Source organism: Phlebotomus papatasi, chromosome 3, assembly GCF_024763615.1.
Source record: "Phlebotomus papatasi isolate M1 chromosome 3, Ppap_2.1, whole genome shotgun sequence".
In the NCBI taxonomy this organism is placed as follows: domain Eukaryota; kingdom Metazoa; phylum Arthropoda; class Insecta; order Diptera; family Psychodidae; genus Phlebotomus; species Phlebotomus papatasi.
Window position 1 is genome coordinate 76,725,509 of NC_077224.1, and position 14,123 is coordinate 76,739,631.

General features: G+C 34.0%; 1 protein-coding gene across 4 annotated transcripts in view; it reads right to left on the reverse strand.

The window, feature by feature from the left end:
* Nucleotides 1-6,233: 6,233 nt before the first annotated feature.
* Nucleotides 6,234-14,123, reverse strand: part of LOC129805817 (serine/threonine-protein kinase grp) — a 56,412-nt gene continuing 48,522 nt past the window's right edge. For all 4 annotated transcript variants that reach the window (XM_055854002.1, XM_055854003.1, XM_055854004.1 and 1 more), the window contains one exon: nt 6,234-7,181. In XM_055854002.1, the coding sequence (XP_055709977.1) occupies nt 6,625-7,181 (557 nt within the window). In that variant the 3' untranslated portion in view covers nt 6,234-6,624. The remainder of the gene's footprint in view (nt 7,182-14,123) is intronic.

Here is a 14,123-nt window from a genome sequence, read left to right on the forward strand (position 1 = left end):
CCATGGGTACCCAGAGTCCCAAAGGAGACGAAAGAGTTAATTCATGAGCTTAGATATTTTTGATTAAAAAATGATGAAATTGGCTTGCAGCATATGCTGCGGTCCGGAAAGGGTTAAAAAAAATATTTTTTTTATATGAACTTTAATTATTATATGATTGTTTAATTATTTTATGTTTCACGATGTCAAATAAAGATTTCACAATTTTTCCAGTAATATTTGCACAAGAAAAGTTATTTTTAAAAATGTGTGCACAAAATTACAATATTAGCCATTCCAAAAATTCACATTGCTGCCATTTGTCTTAACTCTTTTCGGACCGCAGCTTATGCTGCAAGCCAATTTCACAATTTTTAATCAAAAATATCTAAGCTCAGGAAATAATTGAGGTCCTACAAAAAGTATCTCACATTTGGACATCCTTATAGTTTGTAATCATCCACAAGAATCGGATTTTTATCAGTTCTGAATAATTAAAAAACATTGTTTTTCATAGAATATTCATATGCTTCTTTGGGTACTACAGTCCCAAAAGAGACGAAAGAGTTAAGCAAATACAGTAGACTCTCTTAAATTCGGGCATTTGGGACCGAAATGTCAAAAGAATTAGAGAGAATTCCGGGCGTCAGATTGTTTGAAATGCAACGATTTTTTGTTCATCTGCATGTACTCATATTGAGTTTACATGCTCATTGCTATTATAAATTTCATAAAAACCTCTTAATAATGCAAAATCACATGAAAGCTAAGGCAAATTACGGCAAATTTGAGCATATTTGCCTTATTTGATAATCATAAACTTAATCATAAACTTTTTTCGAATTTAACTGCCGCCCGAATTAAAAAGTAGTCCGATCTTAAAAGAGCCGAATTAGCGAGAGTCTACTGTACAGTCAGTTTTGTCAGTGAATTGAACAGTTTGACCGCTTCTTATCGCTATAATTGGTATAGATATTGGAAACCAATTAAGGATTAAAGCTTATAATATGAAGATTTTATAGGTTAGTACAGTAGACTCTCTCTCAAATGGGCATTTGGGGCGAAATGTCATCCGGTTTATCGATAGATTTAAACGTCAAAGCCTTTGTAAATTCCACAAAAAGCGCTCAATTATAAAAAATCACGATAAAATAGGAAGAACTACAGCGAATTTAAGCGAATTAGCTTCATAAATTAAACGTGAAATATGTCAACAAAATTTTTCGCCCGATTGAAAAAAGAGCGGATTGAGAGTCTACTGTAGTCCATTTTATCGTGTATACTACCTATAGAATTTACACTTCCTAACAGGAATTTTGAGAGTAATAGACGCTTGTAAACTAAACACAATTTAAAAAATACTACTTTTACAATAACCCTAAGATTTTTTTACATTACCGTTCTTTCAGCATTCATTTTTGTTACCTGCGCTTTTCGAAAACAATTCTTTCATGAATTTATAGACTTCTGGAGAAAATTAAAGAAAAACTGCAACTGCTACTCGACTCAATTAAATATTGCATTTGATAATAACGTATGGCCAGTGAAATCTGCACAAAGTTCAAACACAATTTTCTAATATTTGTACATAGTGATGTCGGGCTTCTGCCCTGAGATTCCTCTGGGAGGCCAAGGCTTATCGCGGCCAATTGCCCGGCAGCGACCCAGCTCTGTGCCCCCATCCGAACACTTCCAGGCCATGTTACCGACTGACTGACAGTGTCGCCTGTCAGCCAATCCCCCACACGGCGGGCAACAGAACTATACCGCCAGTAAAAGGCCTTGCTTGGAGTTGGAGCGAGAGGCGGGAAATATGAATTTCCCGCGAACAGGGAAGGGAATCCACCAGCCGGGCTCTATTTCGCTATCAGGTGGAAAATCTCGCCTACAATAGTTTTATTATAACTTTTTTTTACATGTTTTGAAAGGTATATGTATGAACTTATTTCAGGAAAAAATCCGATCCGATCCGATGAGCTTTTTGGCATTCGGGGATCTTTCGCCATTGATGTCGAAAATGTGGATGTTGGCATCTTCTTCAACTCTCGTTTTATTTTTCCCTTCAGCCTGACTTCGGTTTTGGGTCGAAAGTTTCGGGCATACACCTTTCACTTAATATTAGCCCAAAATGATTTAATAGGCCTCAATTGGGGGACGTTAGGGGGAGCTTTCTTCCTTCTTGACAACAGGTATGTCAAGTTCCACCAATGCGTTCATTGTCTTCCTTGAGTAATGGCTGGGTACTAGGTCTGGCTAGAAGATCACATTGTCCCTTCGATGATACTTATTTCAATTTTCAATTTTTTTCAATTTCAATTTCAATTTATTGATAAAGGAATAGGACAATCTGTCCTCTATACAATTAGCTTAGCTTCATAAAATTTAAGAAGTTTTAAATTTAGAAAAAAAAAAAAAAAAAAAAGCAGAAGAAGAAAAAAAGGCTCATGTGGGGCACGAGGAGCGCGCGGCACCAACAAATCTAAGGATAAGCTCCCTCTTCCGCTCGCGAGGTAAATTATTCCAAAGAACGATTCCCTCAACAAATAGGGAGTCGCGGAGAATGCGACAACCTGAACTGGGCACACGGAGACACGAAGCCCTAGTTGATGATCCAGCCACCACAAGCTCCGCAAGATACCGTGGCATACCAACACATAGTAACCGTGAGATAAAGTCTACAGCACGAGTCTCCAGATAAGGAAACAGAGGAAGACCAAGGATTGAATCCACCCAAGGAGAAATATGATCAAACTTTCGGAGTCCGAAGACATACCGCAAACAAGAGTTGAATGCCCTATTCAGTCGGGCCTGTGTTTCAACGTTAGCACTGAAAAATAGTTCAGCCCCGTACGTGAAGAAAGGGACAATTAAAGCTCTAACTAATAGAAGCCTTGTACCCTGAGGCGTGAAGGACTGAAGGCGTCGCAAAGTGCGCAAAGTGAGGAAAACTTTCCTGCAAATCTCAGCCGCATGATCAGACCATGTCAGAGTTTCATTAAAAATAATACCCAGGTTCCTGGCCCTTGAAGTGAAAGGAATCACCTCATTTGAGAGATAAACTGGGTGAGGTTCAGGATTCCTCCACCTGGTGTGAATGATTAAGGCTTGAGATTTAGCAGGATTAAGAAGAAGGCCATTGCAGTCAGCCCATTGACCAACTCTTGAGAGATCATCATTGATGGCCTCAAATGTGTAAAATGAATGGGACGGATCCCCAGAGCAGTACACCTGAAGGTCATCAGCGTATAAGTGATATCCGCAATAACGGAGAACTTGCGGAAGATCGTTAATAAAAAGTGAAAATAAGATGGGTCCTAGAATTGAGCCCTGAGGGACGCCCCGAGAAATACCAAGCGCATCCGATATTTGTCCACCAGACCTCACAGATTGGGAGCGAGATGTAAGGTATGAAGCAATCAACTTCACAGATACATCCGAAAAACCAAATAAATGTTTCAATTTGTGGCACAACAGCTCATGTGAAATACTGTCGAAAGCCTTCGAGAAGTCCAAAAGAATCAGGACACCGAACAGGGACCCATCCAACGCATGTGCCAAATCATGCTGGACTCTCAAAAGGGCAGATATTGTACTGTGGTTTCTCCGAAATCCAGACTGATACTCGCACAGGAGACTATTGTTGTTCAGGTGTAATGATATCTGGTTTAGGAGGACAATCTCAAGAGGCTTGGACAAAGCAGGCAAAATACTGATTGGTCTGAAATCAGACGGATTTACGGGATTAGCAATCTTCGGGATCGGGGTTATCATTGATGAAAGCTTCCAGCTTAGACAAGCAATCTCTGATATAGACGTCAGAATTTTGCGTTACTCTTTGTGAGGAACGCGGGCTCAGACATTCCAGCAGCACTGATTGCAAGCCACAAAAGGACCTTTTTCGGGTACTTAGTATGCTCAACGTACTTATCTTTCTTGTCTACATTGTCATCACGTACATAATAATACTGCCCCTGCCACTTATCACCATCCATGGTGAAATAGGACTCATCGTCCATGACCCAAACAATGTCGTTCTGAGCGTGAAAAACATTTTGGATCAAAAGAGACAAACGAATTTTCTGAGTCTTCCTGAGTTTCTGAGACAGCTGTCTTCGGTTTTCTGGTTCTCCTCTTGATTCCCATAGACTCCAGATACTTCTTCACCGTTGTTTTGCTACATTCAAATTTGTTACCAAGCTCACGGTACGACTTTGCAATTTTATTAGATGTTAACTTGCAAGTCGAGCCCGCATCTTCGATTGACTAAGGATGCTAAAATTTCCAGATCCCTTAGCTCGTGTAGTAATTTTTCGCTTCCCATAGTTCGACAGGATGCTATAAATACTCCTTCGCGATATTCCCATAGTCACAAAATGTTTTACGACTTCAGATTTATTCAATGTGGGAAGACTGTCCTGAAAATTACAAACTAATTTTCGTCTATACTCTTCAGTATTATTTGTGGGAGCCATGTTTCCTAACTAAATCTAGCAAAACTTTTATGTCATGTTAAGAACACATATCTGGCAATACTGTAAAGTGGTATAAAAGTGACTGGTATACATTTTAATTTTTTTAAGCCTTCAAACTTTTGTGCAGATTTCACTGGCCATACGTTAGAAGAAAATGAAAAATTATAATAAAGATAATAAAAAAATGCAGTTCGTCCCGGGATTATGCAAATACAACTATGCAACTTTGCCTACCACTAGGAGTTAATTTGTGAAATCATTTTTGAAATATCCCTAAATGTATGCATTTTTGTCGAGACGATAATTTTGAAATGCGTAACTTATGAAGGGTTAGCCCTGAAAAGTGCAAAAAAATTGATACCAACAATATTTTGTATATAATTTTGTATATACTTTCAAAACATATTCGAAAATTAAAAAAATCTAGGATCCTTTTTCGAAATAAACCGTTAAGGTTTTGGACAGGAAGGACGGAAGTGGGGGTAAGAAGAAAAAAAGATTGCCCTGGATATTGTTGACCTATGGGGGAGTCGTCGAAGATCGGAAATTGATATCTCTTTATCTCTTACCGTTTGGCCTCTGGCTGTATCACAAATTGAAAAAAAGTGGATTGTATAACTGCTCTCTCTTTGAGTACAAGCATTAAAAGAAATGCTTTTTTATTATAAAAAAAAATTTAGGATGTGTGCCAAATTTCGGCATAGTTACAAATAAGCACCAAAGTCCCTAGTTTGAAATGCAATATTTTTAATTACATATTGAAATTTCTTGTCACTTCTTTTTTAGGAGGTTTGTTTGAAACCTTGAAAAGTAATTTGTGGAGCTCAGAGGCAAAGTGACACATATCCTATGCTTTAGCCGTAGGATATGTGCCATTTTGCCTCTGACGCCACATTTATCATCTTTGTTTTCCCTAAATCAGTTCCTAAAAGATTGAAAAACTAATAAAAGTATAAACATTTGGATAGTATTCCGGCCACTTTGAATGGAATTTCGGCTGCCTTGTTTATGACCACCTAACGCAAAACACCGGATGGCAAACTTCTAAAGGTTAATCGGAACGGGTTTAATATTTAATTTAATATAAAAAGGATAAATATTTAAAAGAAAAAAAAATTAACTATTCGAAAAATAAAATCCATGATTTTAATTAATTTAGTTGCTTGGCCGAAGTTACAATCAAAGTGGCCGAAATTGAAAGCTGGCCGAAATTTGGCACACTTACCTTAATTTCTTAACAAAAACTGGATCGATTTAGAAAAAAAGTCCTGGAAGACAAAGTAATATCTCAATAATCTCACAGTTATCCTGAAGAATATTTTTCTTGAATTGAAATACATTCAAGTGCAATGATACGTCTCATTGCTTTTTCTAAGAAAACGGAAAGATCTAGTCAATTTTCCAAACTGTTCAAGTAGAAACTGATTCCCTGTAAATGAAAAGAAAACTCTCATTTCAAGTACATTTCCCCGTGGTAATCATATCTTCAGAGTAATCACTTAACTCTTGCAAAAGTGGAGAGTTTTGCAATAGAAATTGAATTTATTTTGAAAAAAAAAGATCAAATATATTCCTCATTGCTTCTCAAAAAAATAAACTTAATACAATAAAATATTGATAGTAAAACCTTCATCTGAAAATTTTTCATCTTGGGGAATTGCAAATTGAATAGGTAACTCTTGTGCAATAAATTTGAATACATCACTGTGAATTTTCTAGGGAAATTCATTTTATCAATTGGGGATGGTCGTAAACAAGAGGAAATGCAATGAAAAGCTCTAATACACTCATAACAAATTTATTGTCTGAAAATTGAACATTTTTTTTCCAATGATTCTTCGTCAACAATTTTCTTAATTTTAATACAAAATTTAAAAAAAAAATAATAAATTGGCACAACTATTATCTACAAATGAATAAAATAGCGACACTTACCTTCGATACAAAATATCTAAGACGATATTTTGGTCAAAATGACTCATCAGTTTTGACTGTAATAAAATATTGGCGGATGACGCCATTCTTTGACGCTCGTCACTTGACCTGGAGTAACCTTGTGAGGTCATTGACATGGTAATTTGCGTGTGGAAGTGTTATCCATGGAGTTTACCGCGTGTTTTCGGCTTTTCAATCTCACCCTCACTTCCGTCTCTCTGACTCTACTCTCTCTCTTTCACTGGGAATCGAGAATATCTTTCAAATGATTCTTAATCTTAATGAAACTCCTTTTGAATTCCAATCCACATCCCTTAGACAGCCTGAAATCCACCAAAAGTCGCCCATCCATCTCTATGAGCGTCACCTTGAAGATCAACTGCAATTTTCTCCTATCCATCGTGGACACGGTCATCGTTCCACCCTCACTGCCCCTCCACGTGTAACCCAACTTGTCCGCAGCAGCGGAAATTCTCTTGATGGTCTCATCGTACCTACTGACCACGAAGAAACGCGTCATTCGCTTCACCAGACGCTGCATAATACTCTGACTCGACTGAGTGCCCTGCGTCGGATTCATCTGACTGCACAGTATCAAGTCATCCAGGAGAGTTGGCTGAGAGAAACAGAAACCACTGTTTCTCGTCTCAACGGCGTCCGTTGTGTCGGCTGAACGCTCACTGGGCTGCGTCAGATAGATCATCTTTCCGGAAATCTCACGATCTCCCGAAATATCCAAATCAGATCTCAAGCGTTTCCTCGCCTGTTGCAGTGGATCATCGGCAAGTGGATCATCTGAAAACAAAGGATAGAATCCTTCTAAAACCAAATAATCTCTCAAACAGTATTTGCTTGAGATTCATCAATCATCCTCAATTTAATGCATATTTCAGAATTTTTGCTGAGATCTTTTAAAACTTCCCATTACGAAGTACAAATTTTCAGTTTTCGGTGACATTTTTTTTTTGATCATCCCCATATAAGGTAAACTAAGCTAATTCAAAACTTGCTCCAATTGGAAATTTTTCGCTACTCCAAATGGAAACGTCATTGTTTTCATGATAAATACAGTACTAAATTATTATATTTATTAATTTTCTATACCACAGTTTCCTTATTTAGTTAATTTTGCTCCAAAAAAAGCAAAAATCCATTCATATTCACAAATTTTAATTTGTTAATTTCTCAGAAAAATTAAAAGTGTACCTTTTAATTTTGTTTAACATTTCGTCAGTTAAATCAGCATTTGTCGTAACTTCCTTTTGATAACTTTTCAGGAGACGAAATTTTCAGTTCAATATTATTTTTCTTAAAAATGAGCCCCGAATGCGATACTTTGGAGTCAAAATAATAAAAATGGCACTAATAAACTGTAAGTTAACTCGAGAAAATCTTTATAAAATTATTTAAAAGCTGCAATATTGAGAAATATGTTAGAAGAAACACAATAATATTTTATCGTGACTTCCATCGTTTATAAAGCCGTAACTTGCAATGTAGGGGAAAGTGACCATGCTTGATACGATCCAAGCTTGATAATAATTATTTTTTTCCTATGTTAATCAATAGTTATGACTTATCGCAATATATTTCAATAGCTAGTGCTAAGCCTCACATTTCCTTAAAAAATTAGGATCCTAGCTCTTTTTTCCTAGTTTCAGGAAGCAAAAATCAAAAATAGGCCCAAAACTGTAATTTCGATACATGATATTTCATAAGTATTTCTTAATTAATGTCGCTGTTCACGAAAACTACTATCATAGGCACATAGAGGGGTTATCAGTACTAATATTTATGTAAAAATATTTTTACTTGGTGGACACTGTTTTTGTTGGTGGTAACAAATTCATAAATTCTACTTGTGTCCATCCTATATTTTAAGAAGGGTCCATGAATGATAATTTTAATGTGGCAACTATATCATTAGAAGTGATTCTTTCATAATTACACATATTGCAATCCGACAATTTTACCGACAATTGACATAATCTTCAACCCTGTTGCCTGAATTTTAAGGTTGCAGAATGACATTTTCACGGTCTCAAAGTGAATAAATGGTTTTCGCTAGCGCCCTAATGTCATAAAAACATGGCTTAGAAAAATTACATAAAAGTGATTTTAAAACTAATAACCAGTCGTACAAACGATTTAAGCAGATAGATTAGAGTTCCGTCTAAATATTGATGTGCAATTTTTTGTATCCGGTGAATTTTTTGCAGTGAAAATGGGCCTCTGAATTGTCGAATCAATTATTATACAGGAAGGCCTCGGACCCGACTTGTATAAAAATCGCTACTGAATTTCCATTTTCTTCTTGAGGAAAATCTAAGGATTTCCAGGAACTATTTGAGGTTGGATTATGAACCTAATAAGTGAGACATTTTTTTGTCATAGTTCAAGAATCGCTTCGGTTTGTGTGTTAATCAGAAAATAATCACAAACCTTGGACATCATTTTACAGTATCAAGCATGGTAACTTTCCCCTACGGAGATTCTGGAAGTTACGACAATTTTCTAAAATGCATTATATCAATTTGAATTATTCTAGTGAAAATAAGCGCCTTTATTTGACTAAATTAGTCAATAATACTGTTATGCCTGTCCCTAAAAGGTTTTATTTCATAAGTTTTATTGAATAAATTTTGTGCGCCACGTCGCTTGTTTTGTTTTGAATTAATGACAGATGGATAGGGTTTTTTTCTCGCAAATATTGAATTAAAATGATTTCATGTTACACTATTCGCACTGTCTTTCGATATTTGGAAGAGTTTATAATCGTTTTATTGAGAAATATTGCAATTTTGCTGCAAATTACAAGCCACGTAAGTGAGCAAAAGAAGTTACGGCAAATGCTGATTATTGAAAATTTTGTATGGAAATTTATCGTAACTTCCCTAAAAATGGAAGTTACGGCAAATTCTGATAAATTTTTCTTAATTAAGGGCACTTACGATAATTTTTGTTTAAAATAATTTTTATTGGGCTTATAAAAGTTTCTTTTTCACAAGTGCGTTTAATAAACAAAATTACGCTGATTCCAAATATGTATATATCTCAAATTCGCAAAAATGAAGTTATGATAAATGCTGATTTAACTGACGATTTATGTCATATTTCTGGCTAATTTTACTTAAAATAAGTGCTAATCTTTATTGTTAACGCTACGTGAAGATAAAATAATCACCTATTTCGTGAACAAAAAGAGTTTTTCTGAAGTGTCTGCAAATGCTTCAATAGGAAACCCGGGAAATATGATTTTTTTGGAGAGATTTTCTTATTGTTTTAGATGGGAAAGGAGAAGAGATCACGAATAAGAACAAATCCTGCACTCAGGAGCAACTCAACAAGGTTTTGGAAGCCTTTCTTCGCGGTTTCACTTACACTGTTTGTCTCCTATTAGAAACTTTCCCTTGTCTCCATTTAGATTAATATGTTTCCAATAGAAGCATTTTACGCTCGCGTATTTTTCTTGTTTTTAAGAAGTTTTCAAATTATATCTAATGAATTTTTACTAAACAGTAACATTCTAGAAGAGTCAAGGAGCAAATTTATGTAATTCTCTTCAGAAAAAAAATATGAACTTAATGTGTTGAATCTTCTGTCAAAGTTAAAGCGTCTGGAAATGGTTTTGAATTAGGACATTTACCCTATTGCTTTTTCTTCAATAACTAAGCCCTTATGGCAGCTTTTACTAAAATAAAACTCTTGACCTCTCTGACCTGGGCTGGAATGATAACTTTTCGATAGTATCGAATCGATAGTATCGATAAATCTACATCTGTTAGATTTAGTGAATGTAGACTTTTTACGCATTGTTGGGTCATTCATTGTGACATTCTTAAAAGAATGTGACTGTCGATATCTATATTAGTTACCGGAAGTGCAGCTATCGTTTAAAGTTTTTAAAATCGATAGTCGATAGTATCGAAAATAAGTTATGTCACCTCTGAATAAAATAGTCTAAAAATTAATCTTAAAATGCTCATAACTTCCATTTTAATTGTTAGATTTTAATAAACTTGTGTGATCTGAAAACTCCTGCGAAAAGTTACAACTCTTCAGAAGATCGAAACTTCATACGAACACCGTTAGGAGCTTTATTAAAAAAAAAAAAAAAAAAAAAAAAAACAGAATTTTAGAGCGCTAGAACCGAGGTCAAGACCTATCTAAAGATTGTTTTTTTTTCTACCGTGAAAAAAAAAGTTTTGTCAAATTAACAAGAAAAATTTCTGAAAAGAATGTATTCCCACACAGAAAAAAAATCGTAAAATTGTTCGTAAATGTTTGTCAATTTCTACTGCAGACTTGCGAAATGCTCGTAAATTGTATAACTAACTAAAAAGTTCGTAAAAGTTTGTAGTTTTTTTACAAGCATCGTATGTTACATAAAAACTTGACGAGCATTTGTTGCTCTTTTACAAACATTTGTTCGTACATTTTTGTTTGCATGACAAAACTTTACGAACAAATGACGAAAATTTGTGTGTTTACGAACAAATGTTTGTAAAAGAACAAAAAGTGTTCCTTAAGTGATCATTTTACCAACAATGTTTGTGAAAAGGTACAAACATTTACGAACTCTTCATTGAAATTCACAAACATTTGCGAATAATTTTACGAAATATTTTTTGTGTGCATACAAAATATAGGAATATTTTGTCAAATCTTGAAATTTTCATCATTCATTTTCAAATTTGTGTTTTTGATTAAATAACTTGTCTATAGAATATTCAGTTACACTCGTGGAATAAATAAAATTTATATTTATATAGTTGATATTTTATTTTAGATTATTTTTATTTCAAAATGAAGCATGGTGGAAAGTGGTAATATTCTGGAATTGATTTTACGACCTGTCGCCATCTCTTTTCAATAGGCGACGCTAACTTCACTTTGTCAATAAAAGTGAGCGAGATGATTAGATCGAGATCTCATTCACTCTTATTGAATTGTTTATTTTCTGAAATAGTCTAATAAACAGACTTCTCAAATATAAGCGAAGAAAAATATAATATTTTGTGCTTAAACTTAGTACGTAATCCCAAGAATTGTCAGTAAAAAAACAAAAATAATATAAAGAGAGTAATAGAAGGGCGATCAACTGAAAAAAGCAATACTGAATGCATTCTTTTAATAATATTTTTCAAAATAATCGAATTTGAATCAATTAAAGTAAGTGATGATAAGTAGACACAAAGATGGCGACAAGTGGTAAAAAGTGGCGAAGAAGTGGTTATTTTTTGCATTTTTCAAGAAAATAATATACTTAAGAGGTCCAGCGATGAATTAGAAAACTTGGATTGATGAATCTAAAGGTATCTAAAGAATCTTAAGTCCTTTTAAATAAATTTGTGTCAAATTTAGGTTAACTTTATGATAAGGGTTCAAAAGTTATAATTAAATTAATTTTACTTTTTCCTAAAAGTAGCAATAAGTGATTACTCTACCCTATTATTATCAATCGTATCGAGATATTCAAGTTAATCATTTTTACAATGTCAGTTCTCGTAGTGGACGAACTTGCTAAGTCCATTGTAAGACCGCTCAAGAGCACCTTCCCGTGGTATTGATACTTCTTCCATGCTCCCGAAGTTGTTGGACGAAGACTGTGCATTATATTACGTTATTGTTACATGTAAAAACTGTCTAAATGAGACATTCAGATCTATGCACCAGGCGGAACTCGAACTTACAACTGTGGGAATCGAGTCAAAGATCTAATCCGCCCAAGAGCCAACTATTGCCCCACTGAGATACCTTACCCAATTATGAGAAAAATAATTCTTAAAAATTATTATAAATTAAAATTAATTACTGTAATGTTTGTGTAGCCACGCCCATGAATAAAAAGAGGCGTGGCCATTTTATAGTTTGGAATTTTATACTTTGTCTACAAATAATAATATAGTAAGAATGACACGATAAACTTATCTTTTCTGTCTCACACATTTGTCGTATTTATTATTTTCCTGGAAACGTACGATGAAAGTACACCGGTGCAATTCTAAGTATAAGCTTATATACAATAATATAGAATTCCTATTGTTAAAACCACTGCACATCAACTGTTGGTGTGCAGAATATCCTGTGACATCGTTGTTCTAGATACATTTGTGATGTTAATTATTCAAACGAAAATGTTATTTGTGTTTAATATCCACCCTACTGCAATTGGGGCAGAAAACTTTTCAAGGGTTCGTTTGAGAGTCTGCAAAAGAATTTCCAACTGTGTTTACTCAGTGGAAATACCAGCAAAAATAATGAAAAGGGAGAAATATGCAGGATGAATTGTTGAATCATCAGCAGAAAAATATAAATCTCACTAGAAAATACAAATGAGAAGGAAATAAAAAATAATATATAAATGAAAATCACTTGGATAGCAATCATTCAAAATTCAATCAGAAAGTTGAAAGCAAAAAAAGCAAAACAGCAACAAAAACTGTAAAACGAAAACAAAAACAAACCATCTGGTGTTTGGTGATAAAGCCCTATGGAAAATTAAATGCACCATACAGCTAAAATCACCAAAGACCATATAGTTGGTCAAATAATAAGAGAAAAAATAATAAAGCAATAAGAAAAAAACACAGAAAATATATAACAAAATAACTGACCTGCAAACAAAAATTTACCATTGGAAATATTTTGCATGAATAATTTCGTCTACAGTGAATAAATTGTATAAATAAAGTGAATAAATAAACTGTAGAAGTTTTCCTTCAAAATTCGAAGAAAAGATTTATGGAGTTTTTAGAACAGATTAAGAAAACTCTCTGAAATACTATTAAAAAGAAATCTGTGAATATTCCTGTGGTTTTTGAACAAAAAAAAAGTTCCTCATGAAAAGGCATATGAATGGTATTTTAACTCATTTATCACAAACTCTGATAAAACTTAAGACAATTCCCCTCAATGTTCAAGAAAGTGCTTCAAATATCGTTAAGAGTGTCGTTGCATAAATTCCTTGTTGAACTAAAGCGAAATCTACTGTTAAAATAGACAATTGAACAACTTAAGTGAAGTCAATATTCCTGGATTCCTATTTGACAAAGTGTAATAGCCATGAAATTGAAAGGATTATTTTCTTAAACTGTTAATTTTTAATTGAAATGTCTCTTAGCAAAACTATGTCGTTGCTTTTCATGAAGTTGGAAAACTTCAAATAGAATTCTCAATTAAACTTTATAACGTTAGGGTATACGTTTGAAAGTCAAACGCTTAAGAAACAGGTCAACTTCAAAATGTATTTTTTCTTTCCGTTCTTTGATTGGCTAGAGTTTTCAGTTCTTTAAAAGCTTTCAAGCTTTAATCAATTAGAGGGCGCTGTGGTTATAAAATATTTTACGAATTTTAATATTCAATTTCAAGTAGGGGAAATGCTCATAATTTTGTCCAGTTTCTTATTTTGGACACTTTGAGGATAACATTGGACACTAAAAATAAATTGATTAAAATGATGGATTTTTATTCCAATATTTGATGAATAATGAATTCTATCTAAATATTTGTTCTTTTTGGAAGATTTTAACACTAAATACGTTAAAATTTGAATATGATTTGAGTTGAAATTGCTTTGTTGAAAATTCACTGTGAGCAATTGCTTACGAGAAATATGACAGAACTTCGTGGCTTACTTCAGTCTTATTTAGTTTTTGTGAAGTACTAACAAAGTTTGTTCGCTGTTTTTGAGTGATATTATTGAATATTCATTGAATATTGTGTTGATTCACGTTA